Source organism: Rhipicephalus microplus, chromosome 4 (genome assembly GCF_043290135.1).
Source record: "Rhipicephalus microplus isolate Deutch F79 chromosome 4, USDA_Rmic, whole genome shotgun sequence".
Classification (NCBI taxonomy): Eukaryota; Metazoa; Arthropoda; class Arachnida; order Ixodida; family Ixodidae; genus Rhipicephalus; species Rhipicephalus microplus.
In genome coordinates this window covers 74045643-74069264 of record NC_134703.1, presented here as the reverse complement: position 1 = coordinate 74069264, position 23622 = coordinate 74045643, and the positions used below count along the sequence as shown (strand labels likewise).

Genomic DNA, 23622 nt, shown 5'->3' with positions numbered 1-23622 from the left:
ACAAGTTACCAAGCAAGCAAAGCAGGATTCACATCGTTGCGGGCCAAGAGGCACTTAGACACGTGTCCTCAAGGTGGTGCAAAAGCACAATGCCTCTGATAAACAGGATGCCGGTGCTCCCACCGCGTTGTACGTCCGTCCAAGGACGTTCATTCATTCGACCTCGTAAAAGGTCGCGGCTTGCCGCCCAAATTATCCTCCTTGCACGCCGTGGAGTCAAGTGACATGAAATCGGCGCGACATATGCGACTCGCCGGCTTCATTGGCGATCGTCGTGAAATGGTGGTGTTTACGATACGCTCGATCATGCACGGGGTGCGTGCAGAGGAGCTGCGCTTACGCGAACTTGCGTAATCCTAACCAGGCTTGTAGCCGTTGACGTCATTCAGTTTCCCCCTCTCTGATCGCTGCCCTCGCTCTTCTACGCTGGGAAAGCCCTATCGAGGTGACAGTATAAGAAAAGCCGTTTTGAGGGGGCGCTTCGCAAACGGTGCTTCGCAGTCATACGGAATAGCGCGTCCTTCCTTGTTTGAGTTGCTCTTGCGTCCGAGTCAGGTCGTGGAGTCAACCTCGAAAGTACTCGATACTCCGCAGGACGACGCGATGGAGCTGATCGGTCTACCCGACTGGCTGCTGCTTGCGGCAACTGCGTTCATTCTGCTATACTTGTAAGTCTCTTCCGGCTCCTCCCCTCTCCCAGCTATGTGTCGCTGTGGTTGTATCAGCACTATTGTTAGTAGAAGTAACAGTAGTAACAATAACAGTGGTAGTACTAATAGTTGTTGTTGTTGTTGTTGTTGTTGTTGTTGTTTTGGTTCCTGTTGGTTTTCTTGTGATATCACTTTTTGTCGTCATCTCTATTTGAAAAGTTGCCCTGAAGTTGAACATTCATCACGTAGCAGCGATGACGTAACTATCGGAAGTATTAATTTCAAAACTCACTCCTGTCTTGCGTTGAGTCTGGCTTGCACTGACTCAACAATACGCCTTCATTTTGACGAAGATGTTCATTCCTCGTAAGCAAAAGAAGCGCGGGCACAAAATGCACGGAGTGTTATACAACAGACTAAGTGTCCTTAACACCATGTGTAGTTCGTGCCAATTCACGAGAAACTTCCTTTATTGCCAGGTACGTTGGCAGGAACCGAAACTACTGGAAGAAGCAAAACGTTCCCCAGGAAGATTTCTCCTTGATTTTCGGGCCGGCGATGAGGCTTCTCTTACGGGTGAGCTCATTATACTGTTGTTGTTCAAGATGCACCACCTACGCATTTGGTTAGTTGGATTCGGTAACATCATGACATGATACGTCGTTCATTCGTCATCGCTCTGCTGGAATTTTACATTTAAATGCACTTTTATAACAATAACAATTGACTGAGGCAGGTTATGCACTGACTGTACTTGAAGATATAGAGAGCGTGCAGTCAGTCTGCTGGAACTTCGCATAGTCTCAGACCGCTTGTAATGGGCGGTTCACAATATTTCGACAAATTATTAGCGGGACATAAAACGCTTTCGCCAATATATATAAGGAGATAGTGTCAGTGGCATAGCCAGCGAGCGGGACAGCAAACATAGCCCTCCCCCTACCCCCTTTTCGCCTCCGTCATTGGGAAGTGGTCTCAGCTCTGGCGGCCTCAGCGAAAGCCACACGTGTAAATGAACGTATACGTGGGTAGAACGTACACGCTGCATGTGTCTATACAGTGGCCGAATTTAACAACCCTGAACTGCAGGGTAGGAAGGGCAGCGGGCGATGTAGGTGGGCGGGAAGCACGACCTCCTCTATGAAGGAGCTCGTGGCTGGGAGCAAGAATGATGGTGTGTAGGAAGTGGAGAGAGGCGTGTCCACAGACTGAAAGGTGCTCGCGCGGTCACCTCAACACATGCAGGGAGCTTCTGTGAGTTCCTGCAGAGCTGGGTTAGAAAACGAGAAGTTACAAGTTTCTCGGCTCCAAATATCGCTTTGTGTTCTGATGTATTGATACGTGCTTGACATTGTAAAAAGAGCTAGGATATTATTAGTTGTTACACGCGCTTACATCAATATCTATGATTAGTATTCTGAGACAACTCAGTTGTTTCTGGGAAGCACTCAGCATTTAATGTTAGGTAGCTTAAGTTTGCTATTCGTTTATTATGGGTGAATGAGCATTGATAACACAATTTCAATCGCATCGCTCCCTTCCGAGCAAAACTAACTTCCTCGCACACAAGTTATCCAAAGTTGTCCGAGCGCTGAAGCTTACGCTGCGTGTGATCTGCACGACGTGCCTATTGAATGCATGCCTCAACATGTGATGCGACTTATTGTTCCGAGTACCTTCATGAAAGAAAAGTCGCGATCGAAAATTACCTCATGGATGCGGCCGCTTTACACTCCTGCTTCGCAGTTTATATCTAATAATCTTACGTCGTCAAGTTTACTTCGCATCAATCAGACTATATGCCATAATTTTGTTGCGACCTAATATATAGGTTGGTTCACTAGGTTAACATCGGAAAAGTATGCAGCTAACGTGTAAGCAGCTGCTCCCAAGCCCGGTGTTTCAGCTGAGAAAATATGTATACACACTTCTGTACTTCAATTTAAGCGCATTTATTAGTCCCCATGTTCGGCTTTCATCATATCCGAATAATCCTTTGCTGCGGCGTACCTCATGATCATATGGTAGTTCGCGCATGTACTATATCATCGCTTATATTCAAGTTAACAGATAATTTATCATTGCAAACCTGTCGGAAAACGCAAATGGTCGAAGAGCACAATATACAAAATATTATGTAAAATATTACTTACAAATCAGCCCCAAACAACGCTGGGAAACTTCAGGTGACTCACAACCTACAAATACACTGTAATCAAGCTCGTTTCCGTAAGTCATTGTACGAGGCCCAAAGGAGAACTTGTCTGTTGAAATGGCCCTAACTGCGCCTGTTTGTACCTACCTACTTCAACGCCTTCCTTTGTTTGTTCTTTCTTAGCCCTTTCACGAGAACGACACTAGGCGTTACCAGAAGTTCGGTAGAGTTTTTGGGTGAGTGCTACACGTCATCCTCGCTAAACTTCGTACAATTTTAAATTGCTGAAGGCGAAACAGACGACTTTTACAAAGCTGACACTTCACGTTTTATTGTTACCAGCATCTACGAGGGATCGCAACCAACTCTTCTCGTCGGTGAGCCAGAACTCGTGAAGCAAGTGCTCGTGAAGGACTTTCCATTGCTGAGTAATCGACGGGTAAGTATAAAGCATTTATTGTACGCGCATACCCTGAATTGGAAAAAGGAAGGAAAATTAAAGCCACTTCCTCGTCTGTAAAACTTTATGAAACAGCAGAGCTAACAAGCACCATCTGGCGAACGCAGATTGAGTTCTTTGTTCATACTCCCTCTTCGTATTCTGTTTTTTTTTGCTTTTTTATCGTTCCCACATTTGTTCTTCTCCTTGTCCTCGTATAATCCTCATCTCTTTATCTCTATTCTATCCCCTTATATCCCTGTTCATAACGCTAAGATCAGTCCTCCTAATCTTCGCTTCTCTTTCCTATCCCCTTGCAACAAAGCGCTATAAAATGCGATATTTCAACATTCTAACAGCATGTCCGGAGTAGCGATGACATAGCCGATATAGACTTTAATAGGAATATTGTGCGAGCATGTTGCTTCAATTAGGTAAACACATCACGAAGAAAAAAGTGTGAACAGGCGAAAGGAGCCAGCAAGGCATCACGCGAAGACCGCTCAGTTTCGGCCAATCCCCCACAGTGGGAATGAGTCACAACAGAAAGCAAAAAAAAAGAAGAGGACATCACGGGTGCCGATGGTGTCTTGTTCGTTCCTCCTGTCTTCACTTATAGATAGTGTGCTTTTTCGATTATTTATTAATTCATTTCGTGAAGAAGACGCGCCTCCAGCGAGCAACATGGCCACGCCCGGCTCGCTCGAATGTGAAGCGGTTTATTGGTCGTCTAAGGACGTTATAGTTGTCTGCGGCGAGGCAGCGTGAAGAACCGTCCAGAGGCCAGCACAGCAGCAAACCGAAGCACGATCTGGGCCTTGCTGTTGTTGTTGTTGTTGTTGTTGTTGTTGTTGCTGTTGTTGTTGCTGCTGTTGTTGTTGTTGTTGTTGTTGTTGTTGTTGTTGTTGTTGTTGTTGTTGTTGTTGTTGTTGTTGTTGTTGTTGTTGTTGTTGTTGTCTGAACATGGTTCATATTCGCTAGAGGGCATTGGCCGAGTATAAGGCGAATTTTCTCGATACTTTCCGCCGGGCCTTGTCGTGCTGCTCGACGGAAGCACATCATCTTCTTCGCAATTTATTCATTTATTTGTTATTTATTTATCTAAATGATCACTTGTTTATTTATGTGTATTGATAATATTTATGCTTGCCAGTGGTCAACAGACAATGAATGAACGTATGGTACAAGTAATATAGACAGAAAAAACAGGAATATTAATGCTGAGAGCACAAACAAACAATAAAGCACCCAGGGCATCAATACAATGGCACAACGTTTCTAAATATTAACTAAGACCACCACGATGGCGTAGTGGTTGTGGTGCTCGGCTGCCGACCAGAAGGTTGCGGATTCGATCCCGGCGGTCCCATTTTGGTGGAGGCGTGATGCTAGACACCCGTGTACTGTGAGATGTCAGTGCACATTAAAGAACATCGGGTGGTCGAAGATTCCAGAGCCCTACACTGCAGTGTGCCTCATAATGATATCGTAGTTTTGGGACGTAAAATGGCAGATGTTATTATTCGTTATTCAATAATACATTTTTTTTACAACGGCAGCTTGCCACCAGGTATCCGCATATTTCATCGCTTGATCTTTCGTATAGTATATGCACGGAATCGGAGATAACTGCGCCAGCAAATAGCGTCACGGATTGTGTCGATATGCATTGTTCAAGATGAGAAACGCGAAAAAGCAAAGCAGAAAATACACACGGGCTGACCATTTCTTGTGTGCATTCTTTGCTTCGCGCAGAGGCAGTGTCACATCTAATGAAGTGCCCCGCCGCGGTGGTCTAGTGGCTAAGGTACTAGGCTGCTGACCCGCAGGTCGCTGAATCAAATCCCGGCTGCGCCGGCTGCCATTCCGATGGAGGCGGAAATGTTGTAAGCCCATGTGCTCAGATTTGGGTGCACGTTAAAGAACCCCAGGTGGTTAAAATTTCCGGAGCCCTCCACTACGGCGTCTCTCACAATCATATTGTGGTTTTGGGACGTTAAACCTTACATATCAATCAATCCATCAGCATTTATTGAAGTGTCAACTGAGGAGTGACTACTGTTAGTTGACAACTTTTCCCTGCTTTGTCCACGCGTTTTCTTTTGCGCTTCTTAATCACGAATCAATTCCAACCAATCAAAATAGCCATGTGTGATATGTTTTGTGACTCACTAGACAAAAACAGTTGACAGGCAGTGATTTCTAACCTACCGTTGCCTTTTGCACGCCTGTTTACTACAGCAACTGAAGTTCTTCGACCCACTTCTCGACAACATGATGTCCATCGCCCCCGTGGAACGGTGGCGAAAGATAAGACCATCGGCGAGTCCGGCATTCACCACGGGGAAACTTCGAAGAGTGAGTATAAGATATGCGCGAAGGACGGCGACGAATAAGTCTCCTGCCAAACCAAACATTTTACCCCTCACCCTATCTTATCTCAGCACTTGTCATTGTTCAGCGAAACTCTGCAGGTTTTAATTTTAGCCACCGAAGGGTGGCCGGGGCTCAGCGATTAAGATATAGTGGCGGAATGAAGGTAACAAATCGTCTTGTCCATGTATTAATGGGAGACTATACAGAGATGTGTTGGCTCAGCGTATTTTGAAGGTTAAGGCGCGATGACACAGTGTCGATAGTGGCGACAATCTCATTATCACCAAAGAAGTTGCTTTAGTTGAATGGGACAGAGCATTGATCATCAGTCACAACAACCTCATGGTTAATGTGCGCTCTGTAGTTCTTTTGCAATGAATATTGTTGGAAGTGACGCTCCGTGTGTATGTAAGACTCCCTCTTTTGCCTGTTGTAATCGCTACGCATTGCGATTCTGAATGAGCCTTACGATCTTTTGTATGCGCCAGTATTTACTACGGCATAAGGTCAATAAAATAAAGGATTATGTTTCGCGTATTAAGGCCAAGAGTGTTTGATGCAAATGCCCTTGCATTCAGCGCGTTAAATGCATTATACACAGTCGAGTTGCAGTGGCAATTGTTCAGTTGTCAAACTGACGTAGGTATAGACTTAAACTTCTTCCCCCCCCCCTCGCATCAAAACACATACGCACGCCCACAAAAAGACAGTAAGAGCGATAAGATATCGAACAGGTATGTCTCACAGCTATTTGTAAAGAGGAAAAGGGCAAACCATACATAGGAAGAAACGTACTCGATACATCACGCAACATCGAATTGCCTAAGCTTACGAACGGTAATAATCCGACCGTTCTTCCGTAACCGAGACTTGCATATTTAGATTCAGACAAAATTGCCAGTGAGAGCAAAATTCGTAAAGTCATCGCTCTTGTTCTCGAGCGAGCACAACAGATTCTTGATCACGTGGCCACCAGACTTCACCTCCCCCTCACCTTTCTTTTATTACGGCAGTGCCTCACAAAAGCATGATATATATATATATATATATATATATATATATATATATATATATATATATATATGTATATAGGTTTGCCCAGTGTCGTGTGCTAGAATGTTCTAGCGGGCCTACACACAATCGCATGATGGCTGCAGAAATAGCATTCTCGAGACTGTGCGCGCAGTTGCTTCATACCATGTGCCGTGAACCAAGTACTTAATTAGGTGCACGTTAAAGAACAGCAGATGATCAAAATTTCCGGAGCACTCTACTTCGGCGTCTCTTAATATTATAGGTTTGGGACGTAACACGGCAGATATTCTTATTATTTTTTTTATTTTCATTTAGACGGCTAAACAAAATTACTTTTGTTTCAGATGAACGAAATGATCCAAGCTTGCGCCGAAATAACGGCGGGGCACCTCAAGAACGCTGCTCAGCAGAAAAAAGACATTTGCGTCAAGGAGTAAGTGAAGCAAATGTGTTGTCGGATGTTTAAATAGTGTTTCAACATTGAATATCACTTCCATAATTCATATAACGAGGATCAGCTGACTAAGCGGCTTACTACAGTTCGCAATAACCATTGACCGCACATTTACTGCGTCATGCTAATCACTTCGTCCTAACTTCTGTGAGAGATAAGAGTACACGTGAACTCTCCGGGATGCGAAACCGGGCCAGCGCATTGTTCTCCACGTGGTAAAGTACATCGTACTCTGGATCTTGGAACATTTCTTCTAAACACATTACGCACCTCAGAATATTGAAGAATCGAAGTTCATGCAAAAGCATTCCTTTACCAACACACCAAATAATAATCTTCGCATGTGGCGTTTCATAGGAACAAGTGCAATTTATTCAACCACACTGCGAAGCAGTAAAGATATCAATGGTCATGTTATTTATACCTTTCATGATATAAACATGCACGTCCTTTGCTTGATATCTTTTTTAAAAGACGGCAGTCTTCTCAGACATAAACATTAAAAAACACACATTGCCGCTGTTTTAATGAAATGCTGAGGTATACAACTGCGCTGAAACTTGAGCTATATCCTTCCAGCCTCTGCTTCTACCGTTAAAGTTGTCTCCAGTTTTTTTTTTTAATCTGCAAAAGGGCAGCATATTCGTGACGTAAACAATTAGTGCGTTCTAAAGCTGTGCAGTTTCGCTAAGTGTTGTCACACTGCAGGTTTTACAGCCATTACGCCCTGGATGTCATTGCGAGGTGCGCATTCGGCACAAAGCTGGACTCTCACAGCGACGCGACCAATGAATTCGTGGCAAAAGCAAGAAAAGCGTTCTCCGGTGGAATTACTCTTCCTCTCGTGCTGTTCTGTAAGCACTTGACCTTTCAAACTTTTTTTTCATTACAATTTAACTGTTTTAAGGACAGTGTAAGAAGGAAAGTGCTAACGTCAACGCATACCCGCATGTGTGCGCGTTTCTCTTACAGTTCTGTTCCCTGGCTTAATGAAGGTCCTGAAAATAAAGCCGCTCAACTCAGATGCGTTCCAGTACTTCAAGGACGTTTCGCTGAGCATTATTCAAAAGAGAAAGCAAAAAGAATGCGTAAGTAGAGCTTGCTTGCCGTACTGAATTAGTTGTGAAAGTGTTAGAGAATGCCATGTCATCTCACTTAGAAACTGGAACTGATTTGACGATACTTCACGTACGAAAGTGTTTTTTTTTGTTTGTTTTTGCGGCTAGCGAGCCAGTTCCACAGATCGCATAGTTCACTATCGTGGTTGCATGAAATGCCGGATTATACGAACAAGTGAAACAACTTGAAGGGAGGAAGCTGCAGGCTGGTCACGACGAGTGATTCACACTCTAAGTGTTAAAGACAAAAATATGCCCACGTGGCACTTAAAAGATGGAAAAATGAAAGTGTGCACATCACTTACAGATCAAATCTCACGGGTATTATTTTATGCATTTCAAGACCTACTCGGTTGTTGCCTAAATTTTCTTGAACTAGGCCTTTATAGTAGAATAATCGAAAATTGCATTCAAGGCTATTAGCTCTATAGCGGTAGTCCATACAGCAATTTGGTCTCGTAATGATTGAGAAACAGCGTCACTTCTTGGGCAATTTTAATAAAGAAGTCAATTAAATGCGAAGCGTTTCTTAGCGAACATCGGCGAATTCGAGCGTATCTATCTATCTATCTATCTATCTATCTATCTATCTATCTATCTATCTATCTATCTATCTATCTATCTATCTATCTATCTATCTATCTATCTATCTATCTATCTATCTATCTATCTATCTATCTATCTATCTATCTATCTATCTATCTATCTGAAGCCACCTACGGCTTTTAGCTCTCCTGGTCGTTTCGATAATGGTATCGATACCAAACTTGGTATGGCATAACACAACTGTATGAAGAACATATTCGACTAGTCATAACATGAAAGTCATGACACGTATGTCATGAATTTCGTGATTTACATTTCATGGTCCTGCAGCTCTTGCGGTGGTTTCGTTCACATGGCATGTTGCAAAACTGGTATGGCATGACATGATTGCATGGCGAACACAAGCGACAGGCCCTAACATGGAAATCATGATATGCGTGTCATGGAACAACATGACTACATGCCACGGTCATGATGCGCTGGCGGCCGTTTCGCTAGCTTCACATATGCCACATTCAGTATTACGTGACGCCAATGGATGGCAAAGGTATGTGACTGGTGCGAACACAATTATCATGAGATGCGTGTCGCAGAGAACATGACTACATGCCACGGTCAAGGCGCCAATACGTTTCGACAAAACGTGGGGCACGGGCTTGCCGGCGTTGTTATGCCAGGCGTTGGTCCTGCCAGATACTCGCAGGCGCGCGCCGCACTGCTCTGCTTTGACGCATGCGCATTTCAGCGCATCCGGCGTCCTTCCGTCACGAAAAGAGGGAAACGCTGTGTTGTCTGGGTAACGCATAGGCATGGAGTAATCCGACTCTATGACATCAGCACGAAATGCAGCATGTCGCATTTCGCGCTGGTTGCCGTCGGGCCGCGCCGACGGACGCTGGTCGCGCCTGGCGTCAGACTATAGGGTGCTCGCGTTTTGCTAACGTAGCATCGCTGTGCCCAGCGTGCATGCGCGTCAACGCTACATTGGAGTATATTGGGTCCTTCATGATGCGCTCGCAGCCGTTTTGCTAGCTCCAGATACACCAAATTTAATGTTACGTGACGTCAATGATTGACGAAATATATGACTGGTGCAAACATGACAATCCTTACACGCTTGTCATGTAAGAACATGACAACATTCCACGCTCATAGCGTGCTTACGGTCATTTCGCTAGCTCCACATATACTAAATTTGTTATCACGTGACGTGAATAAATTACGAAGGTAAATAACACATCCAAACATGATAATCATGACACGGAAGTCATGTACGGCCTAATTTACCTCCACCTCGTAACGTTGTGCTGATTTTAAAGTGACATATCAACAATTTTCATTTATGCCTAGCATATCATCGATTCCCAGTGTACGTGGGATCTGGTAATTTTTTTTATGATGCTTAACTACATTTATATCCGATCTGGCGAAATAGACCACTTCATTTTTTTTGTTAACTCTTGCAATCCAATCCAATTGCTCTCATATAAAAGAGAGATTATTAATCTCACGCCAGTGGATATTTTCCCTTTCACCCCTGAATTTTTTTTTTTGGTCAGAGGGATACACTAGAGCTTCAAGCCTTAAAATTTTATTCAACGGCCTTCGGAAACTGAATAATGCGCTGCAAATGTCATAAACATTCAGAAGGACGGTGTTTCAAGTTAACTGTCACCATATTTTACCTATTGTTTCTTTATTATTCATTCTTCTAGCGCCAGGAAGACTTTCTTCAGCTCATGATGGACGCCCGCGAGGGCGCCCTACAGGAAAGTTCCGAATCTAATACCGGCAAAGAGTCCTCGGAAATGTTCAACCTCGTCTCGGACATCAAGAACGACATCAATTGCGTTTCAAAGGGTGAGTGCTTCAACTGTAGAAATGCGTAAGCCCAAGTTCTATAAGGCGTACAAAGTAGTAACAATAGAATTTTCGGTGCTGATGCGGGTTTGGTCCCCACTTGATTAGTGCCACTAAACCAGGGACACAAAAGTGCCAAGACGAACATAATTCTTAGCTTAGGCTGTGGTTCCAATTCTTACCACAGGTGGCTAAATAGACAGATAAGCAGACAGCAATTCTTACTAGTCGGGAAAATGGACAGCTTCGTGAAGACAGCATCAGAGACAAGTACAATGCAGACTATTTTGCTGTCGAAACAAGACAGTGGCTGAACGGAACGCTCAGATATTCCTGATCTCGTCGGACTGGTCATCTGCTCACAAGCACAGGCTTCTAGATGCGTTCGGTATAAGACAAGTTCAATTCTAAATGCGAAACATCTATTTGCGTACTGCAAGCACTTTTGGCGTCCATTTGCATATCTATCTATCTATCTATCTATCTATCTATCTATCTATCTATCTATCTATCTATCTATCTATCTATCTATCTATCTATCTATCTATCTATCTATCTATCTATCTATCTATCTATCTATCTATCTATCTATCTATCTATCTATCTATCTATCTATCTATCTATCTATCTATCTATCTATCTATCTATCTATCTATCTATCTATCTATCTGCTTATATTTGGGTGCTCTGGTGATCACCCCCTTAACTTGTCATGCACCAAAATTAGTAGGTGCAGGTAAGATGCTTTGACGAATATGACACGCTGGTCAACACACAAATAAAGTCCCAATCCCGTCACGTACGTCGTCAAAAATTTCCCGCCAGACAGTGGCACATACCCGCGGGTGGTAAGTGCCACTGGTATGCGTGTATACGTGCCACAGGTGAATGAAGCTTAATATCTACCCAGGAATGACGAGAACACACATGCGCAATTTTAACGTGTGAGCGTTAAAAAAAACCTGACATCAACAATGTTGTATCAACTAATGCAGAGAATAAATGTCAGGGTCCCAGGAGGAATGGAACCCAAGCATTCTGTGCGGCACTCAAGCATTCTACCACAGAGCCACACCAGGTCTCGGAACTATTTTTAAATAGACCCTAATGTTCGTGAAACGTCACTTGTGGTTGCAGTGCTAGCAACCCAGTTTTTAGGAGCGAAGCTTCTTACAGCGGCACCCACTCGTCCCTCGTAGTCGTAGTCGTAGTGTGTAACCAGTCTTACGTTTGGACCTGCAAGGTGGTGCCAGTGGGAGATTTCTCCTGTGCGCTGTTGAACAATAAAAAAATTGTAGCGTGCGCGTTCACTAAAAGCCGATTTCTCCTGTCTCTCATTCCTCATTAGCAGCCATTGGCATGTACATTGAACACTATCTGACAAGAAAGGATTACTAGGTTATACTCGCTGGGCGTAACCTCCTTGGTTTTAGAAAGGTTCAGCGAGCGTTGAGCCGCAGTGCCATGAATACAGTGAAGCAGTATATGCCACGAACTCAAGGTGGTTAAAGGTGGGAAGTAGACACGAAGCGCAAGCAGTAAGAAAGCAAAAGCCGAATTCTCCTGTCTCTCATTCCCCATTAGCAGCCATTGGCATGTACATTGAGCACTATCTGACAAACAAGGGTTGCTACGTTATACTCGCTGGGCGTAACCTCCTAGGTTTTAGAAAGGTTTAGCGAGCGTTGGGCCGCAGTGCCACGAATACAGTGAATTAGTATATACCATGAAGTCGAGGTGGTTAAAGGTGGGAAGTAGACACGAAGCGCAAGCCATAAGAAAGTGTGCGTGTGCCACCTCTCGTTTAGTCCTTGGAATATCCGCTGGATGGCGGTGCTTCTATATCGGGAATATATGATAAAAAGATGCGAGATGGTGGTACTTGGAGTGTTGAATAGATGGATGAACGGACACACAGAGAGATGCATGGACAGACGGAAGCAAGAACGAATGGACGGACGGAAGCTTCGCCCCACTCTCCATCATTCACTCCGTGGATATGCTGCCATTATTAAGGGCAAAGCACCTAAAAATTGCACATTGTTCCTCCGTCGATGAAAGGCCACCCGCGGCGTCTACAGCAGACTTAGCGCAAGTGCATGTGAACAAACTGAAACATCTGTGAACAACAAAAAGGTTACCACAAGACTGTTTGTTAGCCTGAGCAAGCAAACTAAAAGGTCCAAATGACGCAAGAACGTCAATAGTTTACAATCAATCAATTAAAGTACATCACATAACAAAAGGCTAACAAGAACAAAATAAAGGGGTGTTAACCAGAACACAATAAGAGACCATAACATCGTAAAAAAGGCAAAACAGCTGTACCAATTCGACGTTCTTTCAAATTTAACAGCGGAGTAAGTCGTTGCGTTAAAGGTGTAGATCGAATAAGACTGCCACTTTGTCAACGGGACGGCATTAAGCTCTCCCATAGTAGAGTACCTTGTACTCTAAATCGCTTAATTTATTTAAGCATACATAATCGTAATCTAGCAACCGGAGAGCGACCCCCTGTGCTTTGACCACTTGTCACGATTCACTTCATGGAGATGCGTATATTTTAAAACAAAAGTATCCTGGCTGAGCGGTGGCGAGCCGCCCTCCCCTGCCCACACATAGAGTAACATACGTTTACTATGTTACTCTATGGCCCATATGCAGAGGACCAAATCTGGGCTGCCCAGCGAGCCAGAGCTATCGCCAAGGACATCGCACGATGCTCCGCGGACGATGGCTCCTGGAGGTACAGCCCTGGCCAGTGATTCCTCGTTAGAGCTTAAGTAAAGTTTTTTACTTACCAAGGTGTTGGACCCCTATTTACGTTATGCTTTTATATCACATGTATTGAATATAACTCTCAACTTGGAGCAGGACCATCAATATATATTTTTAGGAGAACTAAAACCAGAAGTAAATGTTCGAATGGATATGCTGAGACGAAAAGCAAGAGCTTCATCCGGTGCTCATGCCAGTAAAGCATTGTTCACTGCTGATGGAAAAGATTACATTTTTTCTTGTTCTCTTTCTAGCATTGTCTGAAGATGAAGCACTGGCTCAATGCGTGCTCTTCTTCCTTGCTGGTCAAGACACGACGTCTTCTGTCATCGCGTTCGCCATTTACTCCTTAGCGCTGAACCCCGATGTACAGGCCAAGCTTCGCAATGAAGCGGACGAATGCTTTGCTACGCATGTAAGTACCACTGATTAAACTTTACACAACATGCACTCGGTGACATTTATCTTGGAGACAAGCCACATTAGAAGAAGGGTTATATTGCTTACCTTGCTATCCGTGCTATCTCCGCTCCGCGATAGCACCAGAACATGGCTGCAGAAACCACGCGGTGCAGCACCGTTTTGCTCAATTGACATTAAAGCTGAACTTAAATGCGGCTTCACGGAGAACACGCATTCCACAAATTTTTTGATGCTTTGGCGGCCTCACGGTCGCCCAGCCGCCGCCAGACAACCTTTCCCATCTTTTCCGTGATAGCTTATCGCATTGCGTGCGGGGAAAGGGAACTGGCGCGAGGGTGCACGATCGAGCCGCACAGTCGCTGAAATAAAGTTAGTTGTTGCTTGTCCTTCAGAGATGCACCATACTCGCTTTTCTCTTGCTGATTTCCAGCCGCGCTAACATCCCGCACAACATGGGTGACCTGATGTTGACTATGTTTTGACCTAATCGAAGAGAAATGAGATTAAGCGATCTGTTCGCGTGCTTCGCCATTAAAGTTGAATCTGAACATGACGAAATCCCGTGTTTGAATGCGGTCAAACGAGGCTTGTCTAGCCAATGCATCTCTAGCGGTAGCGGCAACTACCACGGAAAGCATGCTGTTCTTGCCGACCGGCGGAGGGGTGTGTGGGAGAGGCGAACATATCTACAAAGTGCGTTGCTATGGCGACGCATGTGCTATATATAGGACGAAGAGGTAGAAATCGGCGTTGACTGAGCTCGAAGGTGAAACGTGTGTGCTGATTCAACTGTATTTATTCCTACCGGCAGGAATAGACTTATCGGTTTAATATCGTCTGTCGCAGACTCCGGTATAATAAATATAACGACACAGCGCGTAGTAGCACCTCAACTATACCTTGTGCAAATTTAATTTTTTTTCTTAGTGTTAAAAGTGAACATGGACGTTGTGCTGTTTGCAATATGCACAAGTATCACCGAACAATGTTCTATTGGTCCAACAGACTACACTATGAGTCCACCAATTACTACAGTGATGGGTGTACGACATTGGACGAGTTTGTACGTCAGATATGTTCAATGACGCAGGTGCTCGCCCCTCATGCGTGATTTTGTTGACATATTCTAATTCATTGTTCGTATTACGTGAATTACCGGCTATTAAAACCAGTGCCGAGTGTACGCGCGTTCTTGTAAGCGATTAACGCGTGCATTGATCTGTTAGTATATTCGAGCAGGGCCGGTATTTCTGGTCATTTTTTTCGTCAGTTCGAGCGTTACGTGAAAAGAAATGTAGTTGTCGTCGAATATACAAGCATCGTCCACTTATGCTTACAGGGAAAGGAGCCGAGCCTCGTCGCGATTTCCAAGTTGCCGTACTTACACTGCGTTGTGTCCGAGACCTTGCGGATGTATCCACCGGCTCCACGGTAAGTTCTACTCAGCAGCCGTGCACAGATAGGTGCAGTTCTCAGAGTTGTCGTAGCAATTTTAAAATTAGGACACGTATACTATCCACGTCAAACGAAACCCGAGCAAGGGAAAGCCTTTGTGATGGTATAGTGCGCGTGGTCCACGTATCACCATGAACAGGCACGAACGATACGCAGAGCTGCCGAACAGGATGCGCGCGCCTGTTGATGATTGATTTGTGGCGTTTAGCGTCCCAAAACCACCATATGATTATGAGAGACGCCGTAGTGGAGGGCTCCGGAAATTTCGACCACCTGGGGTTCTTTAACGTGCACCCAAATCTGACCACACGGGCCTACAACATTTCCGCCTCCATCGAAAATGCAGCCACCGCAGCCGGGATTCGATCCCGCGACCTGCGGGTCAGCAGCCGAGTACCTTGGCCACTAGACCACCAGTGGAGGGTGGGGGGGGGGGGGGGGGGGCATGCGCGTGCCTGTCAATGGTGATAACCTGATAACCGGGGCGTATAGCATATACTATACCAACGCTAAGGCCTGCCGCAGTTCGGGTTTCATTTGACGTGGATAGTACATTGCAACCGTCACCAAGGTATCGTCTATATACACTAAAAGAATACTGACAATTTTTTTTAAGTCGTTGGTTTGGCGAGTATGGAGTGCGTGCATAATCGCACCTATTGTTTATTTATTTTATTATTTTTGTATCTGGTCATTTCTGCTCTCGGGCCTTGATAGAAACATATGTTTGATTTTTTCCCCTCCTGCTAAACTCTCTAATTATTGCAGAAGGCCACGACAATCGCATTTTGTGAATTTTATCCAGGCGACTGCGCTCAGCGCAGTCGCTTCATTTCGAGAGACAATGCCTGCGCCCCGCACCAGCGTCCGTCCGATCCCCTTCATACGCGAAGTGGTGCAATGTTGCCTAAGGGCAATATTTCACACACTGACTTTGTCGATTGGTCCTTCACACTATAGGGAACGGTGCCTCGGCCTCGTGGTGATGCACTTCTGGCTATGTCGACAACACAGTCTGCATCATTCCATATTCTTGTGTGTTTCTGCTGCTGTGGTAGAGTCCTAGACTACCGAAACCAGCGCTATTGCCCGAATTAAAGCATCCGAGGTGAAGAGTTGTTTCACAATTTTTCCGCCAATGCAAGGGTGCATACTCCACCAGTGCATCACACCGCTCTTACCGCGCTTTACCCCTGCAGCCCGCAATGAGACAAGTGACAGGTGGGGAAAGCCTTGCTCGATCGTTGGCTGCATGTCGTAGATGCAATTTCTGACGTTTTATAACGCTGCCGAAGTTGGCGTCGTCACGGTGAAGAGCTACGTATACCCCTCTTCGTTGCTGAGGAAATTGGGAAGGCCGAGCGAGAAACGAAAATTTGCCAAAGCGGGCTGTTCTAAACTGTGTATACCTTTCATATTCACAAAGCTTTCGCGGCCGCATGTTAACATCGTAGTAGTGTGTAGTCATTTCTCTCTCTCAAATTTTTGTCTTCAAAATTACTGGTTCTTTGAAGCCCTAAATTCAATCACCGCACTCTTTCGTTACCGCGCGAAAGTGGTTGTTCTTCATATGTCCGGGGAAGGTCGTTTTTGCCAGTTTTGAAAAGTACTGCAGTACGCATTGCAGCATACCAACCTTTGTACATTGAAATGCTCTTTCAAAAAAAATATGCATCGTAGAGCAACAAAAATATTTTAGATTAAGTAAAAATGTGAAAAATGTGGATTTCTTTTGGTGGCAGCTGGCAAACAGTCTAACAAAAAAAACATTATGTGCATACATATTCCAAACAAAGAAAAATCAGAATATAAGCTTTGTAGATAATTGACCCAAACACAGTATAAAAATTATGAATGTTGTACAAAATGTTTCTCTTCCCTGGACAAAGAAAATCAAAACAGAGGTGTCACTTCGTTGCTCCTGTCATGCCGTGAAGCATTACATGATTTTTCGTGAGACACAAGTGATCTCGTACACTTTTCTTAGTAAATGTTTGTTGTCTTGCAATGAAAACCTCCAGGTATTACAATATACATGAATACCCGTGATGTGAATAATCCCTCTATAAATGAGATGTCGAATTAACTTCACTATTTCGCCTAGCGTCACCTCTTTCCATGAGCCACCTCACTACGCATAGGTTGGCGTTCCAATATATGGATCCAAGCATGTTTGTTTGCATTTTCGCACATCATAAATAAGAACAGAACAATATCGCGCAAGGTCCTAAAATGTTTCGTGCTGCTCTGTAGTTAGGCCCATGACGTGTTGTGGTGACCTTCTTGTCGTGACGAAAAGTTCTGCAGCCGGCGCCACCACGCCGCGCCCAAGCGACTTGTGGATCTCGCACGTAAACACAGTAACTATAAGATGGTGCACAAATGTCAGAACCTATACGCACTCGCGGCCGAGAAGACGACTTGAGGAGTCCCGCCGCGGTGGTCTAGTGGCTAAGGTACTCGGCTGCTGACCCGCAGGTCACGGGATCGAGTCCCGCCTGCGGCGGCTGCGTTTCCGATGGAGGCGGAAATGTTGTGGGCCCGTATGCTCAGATTTGGGTGCACGTTAAAGAACCCAAGGTGATCGAAATTTCCGGGGCCCTCCACTACGGCGTCTCTCATAATCATATGGTGGTTTTGGGTCGTTAAACCCCACATATCAATCAAATCATCAGACGACTTAGGGAAGTAAACAAAATAAACCCATGAATGGCCGCGGATGTCTCAGGCTGGCACAAAACATCGCTGCCACAAAACCTGAAGCTGAGGTGCTGTCATCTTCGAACTCTAAGCTCGTCCTCACTGAATTCAAAAAGGGTTGCAAGACAGTTTCGAGCAGCACAGGTGTTTTGCAGCGCTGGTGCGCACCCATGCGCACGTGACGACGACGTCATAGGAGCGACTAGTGACACTTGATGAGACCCTGGGTCTGATATAACAATGCAAGCAAAACCAAAGCTGCTGGAAACTTTCAGAGAAGGCCGCTTTGACACTTTAAATACGCGGCGGACCTTCGTAAATATTTTTTGTTGACCAACTTTTCTTTGACTACTTGGAAGAGCTGTCTATTGAAAAGAATGCACAAATTTCTGTCAATTATTACTGCTCAACATAATCAAACTGCGAAGCTTACACTTTAATTCAATACTTGGCTTGCAAAAGGTATTTTCATTACAGAACTTCAATGTTACTGTAGCGCAATCGCGAGGGGCACGCACTTCTGACAAGATCGCCTGCCTTGTGCACTTTTCCATGTATACGCATATTGGTTCGCGCAAAGGTCTGTAAAAAATCACAGTGTTACCAAAACAAGAAAATTCAAATCGATTCTGAAAGTTGAGTGACTGGACTTACAAGAAAGTGCTGGGTGCACGAGAAACAAATTTAACATCCCAAAATTGACAATCCAAAAGCGTCGATTATCGGTGATTGATTTGAATAGGCATGGTAACAAAAGAGTTAAGAGCAACAACGAAGCGGTAAACGATGAATGTGTAGATTGAAACATTTGATTTTTTTCTTGATGTCGATGTCTTTCCTTTCCGCCAGCCTCGAGAGGGCCCCCCTCGAAGACTACATCCTTGGTGACACAGGAATCCGGGTACCCAAGGGTTGCGTCGTAGGAGTACCGGTGTACGCCATGCATTACGACGCAGAGTTCTTTCCAAATCCAGAGAAGTTCGACCCCGACAGGTGAGGCTCTCTGTGTATGCTGGCTTTGTTCATACTTACTAAAATGTAATAAGTACTAAATGTGTTAATAACATAAGAATAAGCAGCCCCTCGTCCTTCCGAAAAGGGGGGGGGGGAAGCGAAACATGGCGTATGCGTGACTGACTTATCGTTACTTATTTATAAATTTATTTATTTATTTATTTATTTTGCAATGCGTAATTCTTCTTCCTAACCTTTTTCTTTTCCACTCCAGGAAATACACCTTCAACCACCTAAAGGCAAAAGCGATGATAATGCGTCAAACAATGAAATGCAACAGTGAAAGACTACATAACCATAGCACAGGGTCCTCTGTTATTTGGCCTCCGTTGGAGTGCATCCCATGCGACAGTGATCGAACTCGCTACTTTGGGGTCAGCAGACGAGAACATTGACGGTCTAATAAAAGCCAAACGTATGGTGTGGTAGAATGGGAAGGATGTCAGCTGCGCTGTGACCTTAGTGAACGCGATTCAAATGCAGAATGCTTAACCGGAATGCTCGAGCTACACCTATACTCTTTTTGTGTTGTCGTCCGTTTCGCGAGCACCACATTGCCGCTGCAGTCATGGACTTTCAAAGTGCCAGGGAGTTTATGGTTATCATACAGTTCTTCATTCTGTTTTCACTATCACGTGAAATTGTGTTTCACAGAGTAACTTCACTGAAGTGTGCAGCAATGCTAAAGTGAATCAGAATGCCTCTAGTACACCCTATAGGAATGCACCGAATAAAATGAGCTCTAGATTAGTTTTGAGTACGTTACGTGGATACCTCACAGAACGAAAACTGAGCTCGGAGTATCGTCATCAACATCGGTCTGTCCAGAGAGTCTGCAATGCAGCGTTTAGGCTAGGGCTAACTGTCCCCACGCGGGAGCGTCCCGCGGTGTCACCCTAAAGAGCATTTCTGCGGAGTTGTCTCCGTCACGCGAAGGCACGTGAAGGGACATTGGGGGAAAGGCGGCTGCGTCTCTCTCCTTCAAGAACTGTGAACTGTGATCGAAGAGGCACCGTAGCTCCTATGATATCTCGAAAGAGATCAACAGACGGCTAACACCTAAACACCAGCTATTCTCTCACTGCACTTTTTTTTTTACTTGTAGTGACAAACAGGGTGGAGACCACTTCTTTCCCTGGAGTAGCTGTGTTAATTTGCGCCAGTGTTTTCTAGAATGATTTAGCTGTCATTCAAACAGCTCCGTGTACATCGCGTTCATCGCTTCGCCCTTGCAGAAAACAATTATTGTTTTTCATACCATGACCAACGCATGCAGTCGTGGTTCTTTGTAAATCAATGGGCGACATCATGCTTCGGCGTAGATGTGCACGGTCATTATACTAACAAAATATAACTTGTTCCCCAACGCTCTTCACGTTAGTTCATCAGATTGTTTTCTTCCCCGCAGATTCAGTGAAGAGAACGTCGGTTCTATACGTCCGTACTCCTACCTGCCTTTCGGAGCTGGGCCCCGAAATTGCATCGGAATGCGGTTCGCTTTGCAGGCTGTCAAGTTATCTCTCCTGCATTCTGTACACAGCGTGCAATTCGTGCCCACGGAGAAAACAGACGTAAGTTCAATTTCCCAATGGACGTTACGGGAGAAATTTGTCGGTTATTTTGAAGAGATATGGCTGACTGCGGTTGTGTTGACTGAAAACTAGTTAAAATTCAAGGTTAATTACCAGAAATGCATATTGATTTTATGGTTCCCATCTAAGATTTGTACGTAGATCAGGCGATAATGATTGTATAGGTAAAATATGTAACAACCACGAGCATTTTAGCCTTGAATTTAAACCAATACGCTGCCGATTTCACAACGCAGCCGGTCTCTTCAGCAGAAACGGTGACGTCATAGGTCGCATATAGCGTCACGGTTGGCATCTAAAGCACAGAAATAGCCAGCTGAAACGCTAAGACGCATAGTGGTTCTCGTGGCACCCAAACCGAGCCAAATCGACATTTGATGAGCAGAGTGCAGGGACATGCAAACGGAATGGAGTGAGGAACGAAGCATACGTCGTCGCGACATGAGCCTGCCGAGGAAAGGCGTGTCAAACGACTATACCGGTATTGCAGACGTTATAGCGTTTCGCCTTTGGTGTTTCATGTTTGCCTTGCGTTGAGGGGCATCGCATTGGCAGCAGTGACCTTCAGCTTTCAGGTATGGTTGAAGATGAAGCTAGCAGATGAAAAGAAGCACGATAAAGCTAACGATAAGAACCACGGAGGCGTTGGGACCGTAGCGGGATAAACGCTACGGTGTTTAGAATTACTTATGTGTGCCTTCTCTATAGTATAAAGGCACAGATACAAAATATTGACGTGTTGTTATGGTGCCTCAGATGTGCACAAAAATTGCTTTTTATTTAACAATCATACAAGCACGAAAGCTTGAAACTTGAGCAATATTGGTGGGTGCTGCGGATGGGGTTTGCCGTTAGGAGTATCGCTTGGCGCCGTTTGGATTATCGTTACGGCGGACAAACAGACAAATGTACAGACAGACAGAAAGACAGACAAAAGTTTTTGCGTCGAAGTACCCCAAGAAAGACTATCGTCTTCGAAAATCAACATCACGTGATAGCATAATCACATGACGTCACAGATCACTGAAGTTTCTGATGTCATTGCATGACATCGACGCTTGGTGAAAAGTAGGTCCACTCACCACAGTGGCCTAGCGGTTATAGCATAGAGAAACATACACACATAAAGAGCGGACACTCCCGTAGGGCCATGTGGCCCAGCTACTGCACTGCTTTCAGCAGCCACGAGTGGTTGGTCAGATTCGATAATGCCTGCAGCATAAGAAAAATAACAATTTTTTTTTGTTTTTTCCGACGCTGGGATTTGAATCTGAACCCCATATTCCGAAAGCGAGTGTCTTTACCACTGGGCTACACATCCATGCTTTTACAAGGGAATACATGTACAGCGCATCTAAAGCACATGAATGTGCCTCTTTGCACGAAAAAATACAGGAAGACAACACTTTCTAGTCATACTTTACTGTTTTATGTTGTAGGGCATTACACGTCCTCAGCGGGACATTATGTAGAGCGGATATGAAAAATTGTAGAAATAAAATTTTTTGTTTGCGAAAAATTTATGCCAAACTTTGGTGTTAATTGTTCTCCTGAGGAGGCTCAAATGTCTTTAAAAAAGAGTAAAAGCGAGGAAGGGCACGCCCTCTAGCGGTCGGTCAGACGCTTTCTTGCTGGGCCGCGAAAAGGCTCCAGAGGCCACCCTTTTGTTATAGCGCTCAACTTATGACCCGCAGGTCGCTGGATCCAATCTCAGCCACGGTGGCCGCAATTTCTATGCAAGCAAGAATGTTAGAGGCCCGTGTATTTCGATTCAGGTGTTAAAGCAACCCAGGCGGTCGAAATATCCAGTGCCCTCCACTACGGTTTCTCTCATAATCATATCGTGCTTTTCAGACGTAAAACCCCAACAGTTATTATTGCCAAAGGTTTGTACGTCCCGGACGAATTAGAAAAGTAAAGTGAGGTGTAGAAAGCTCACAACGCCTCTGGAGACGTCGCAAAACCTCTTTAGTTGCATACGCCTTGATGGGCACTATTCAATCAGAAAAGCAAGTAGCTCTCTCAATGAGAGATGATTTAGAATCCAACCAAAAGTTTTGAAGAAACCCGACGTTTCGGAACCGACATGGTTCCTTCCTCAGGGGTGACTGCGGAGGCTACGTAGCAGCGGCGTCTTCAAAGCACTCGCGGGGTGGCTAATGACTCTCTCTCTCTCTCTCTCTCTCGTTTTGCCGTAGCTCCCAGTTTCATACCCAACCAGACAGACTTCTGTCAAATGTTTACATTCAGCTCTCTCAATGTATCTATTAGCTGACAGTCACCGTCGATGATTCCTACAATTTTTTTCTTTTATTTTTTAATTTATTTATTTTGTCGTTCGCAGGTGCCGCTCAAGTTTGCCATTGGCCTCGGCATTCTGAATACCAAAAACATTACCGTGGGCATCAGGGAAAGGCCCGAGCGATGATGTCGGACCAATATGTTGCACTCGATGTTCCCTTTTCATTGTACAGTATCATCTGTATGTACTGCTGTTGAAGATAACTTATTGCATTGATGCCTGTACATAGCGTTTCAAAGGAAAACTTCTGTGTACATAAAATCATGTTTTCTTTATTTTATTATGGCACAGTCTTGAATAAAGTTATTTTCTAACGAGTATCTCGCTGAAGCACGCAGAAACACTTCAACGTTTCGACGCAGTAACCGCATGCATACACTTGTCAAACATGAGGCTACGAAACTCGAAGAATTTAGAAATGTAAAAACAAAAGTCACAGCTTTGCCGCAAAGGCGAAACAATGAACGCGATAGCAACAAAGTGGAAGGTCACGCGCAGAATGGCAAGCAGATTAAAACGTGCCCCGTGTTTCTCACGCACAAATGACGCACGAAACGTACTCACAGGTATATATGAACGCGAATAAGCGTCTCTGTTGTTACTTTGCTGTGTCTAAAAAGCGCGCCCTTTTCGCAAACGGAGGCTGTACAACGATTGCAGTGACCTTTGTGCGCCCCGTAACTACAACAGAATCGTTCCAGTGCAAGCCCAATGCCAGCCAAGAC

General features: G+C 44.7%; 1 protein-coding gene across 2 annotated transcripts; it reads left to right on the top strand.

Annotated features, from left to right (window-relative positions):
• The first annotated feature begins 464 nt into the window (after positions 1-464).
• On the top strand, positions 465-23217 carry LOC119172114 (cytochrome P450 3A8). 2 transcript variants are annotated; one of them, XM_037423106.2, is made up of 14 exons: positions 465-668; positions 1130-1226; positions 2989-3041; positions 3148-3244; positions 5486-5602; positions 7000-7088; positions 7818-7963; positions 8082-8197; positions 10489-10633; positions 13666-13826; positions 15174-15265; positions 18839-18982; positions 20412-20574; positions 22940-23217. In XM_037423106.2, exons 1-14 carry the CDS (start codon positions 604-606, stop codon positions 23021-23023), a joined length of 1569 nt encoding a protein of 522 aa, XP_037279003.2. In that variant the 5' UTR covers positions 465-603; the 3' UTR covers positions 23024-23217. The 2 variants fall into 2 exon arrangements, with proteins under 2 accessions (XP_037279003.2, XP_037279004.2); XM_037423107.2 differs by lacking the exon at positions 5486-5602 and having other exon boundaries at positions 466-668.
• The last annotated feature ends 405 nt before the right edge of the window (positions 23218-23622 follow it).

Bases quoted from the DNA above. Each gene is read 5' to 3' on its own strand.
- LOC119172114 (XM_037423106.2), top strand. From the start codon at position 604: ATGGAGCTGATCGGTCTACCCGACTGGCTGCTGCTTGCGGCAACTGCG. The intron at 13,827-15,173 runs GTAAGTACCACT...TTATGCTTACAG, and splicing joins ACGAATGCTTTGCTACGCAT to GGAAAGGAGCCGAGCCTCGT. The intron at 18,983-20,411 runs GTGAGGCTCTCT...TCTTCCCCGCAG, and splicing joins GAGAAGTTCGACCCCGACAG to ATTCAGTGAAGAGAACGTCG.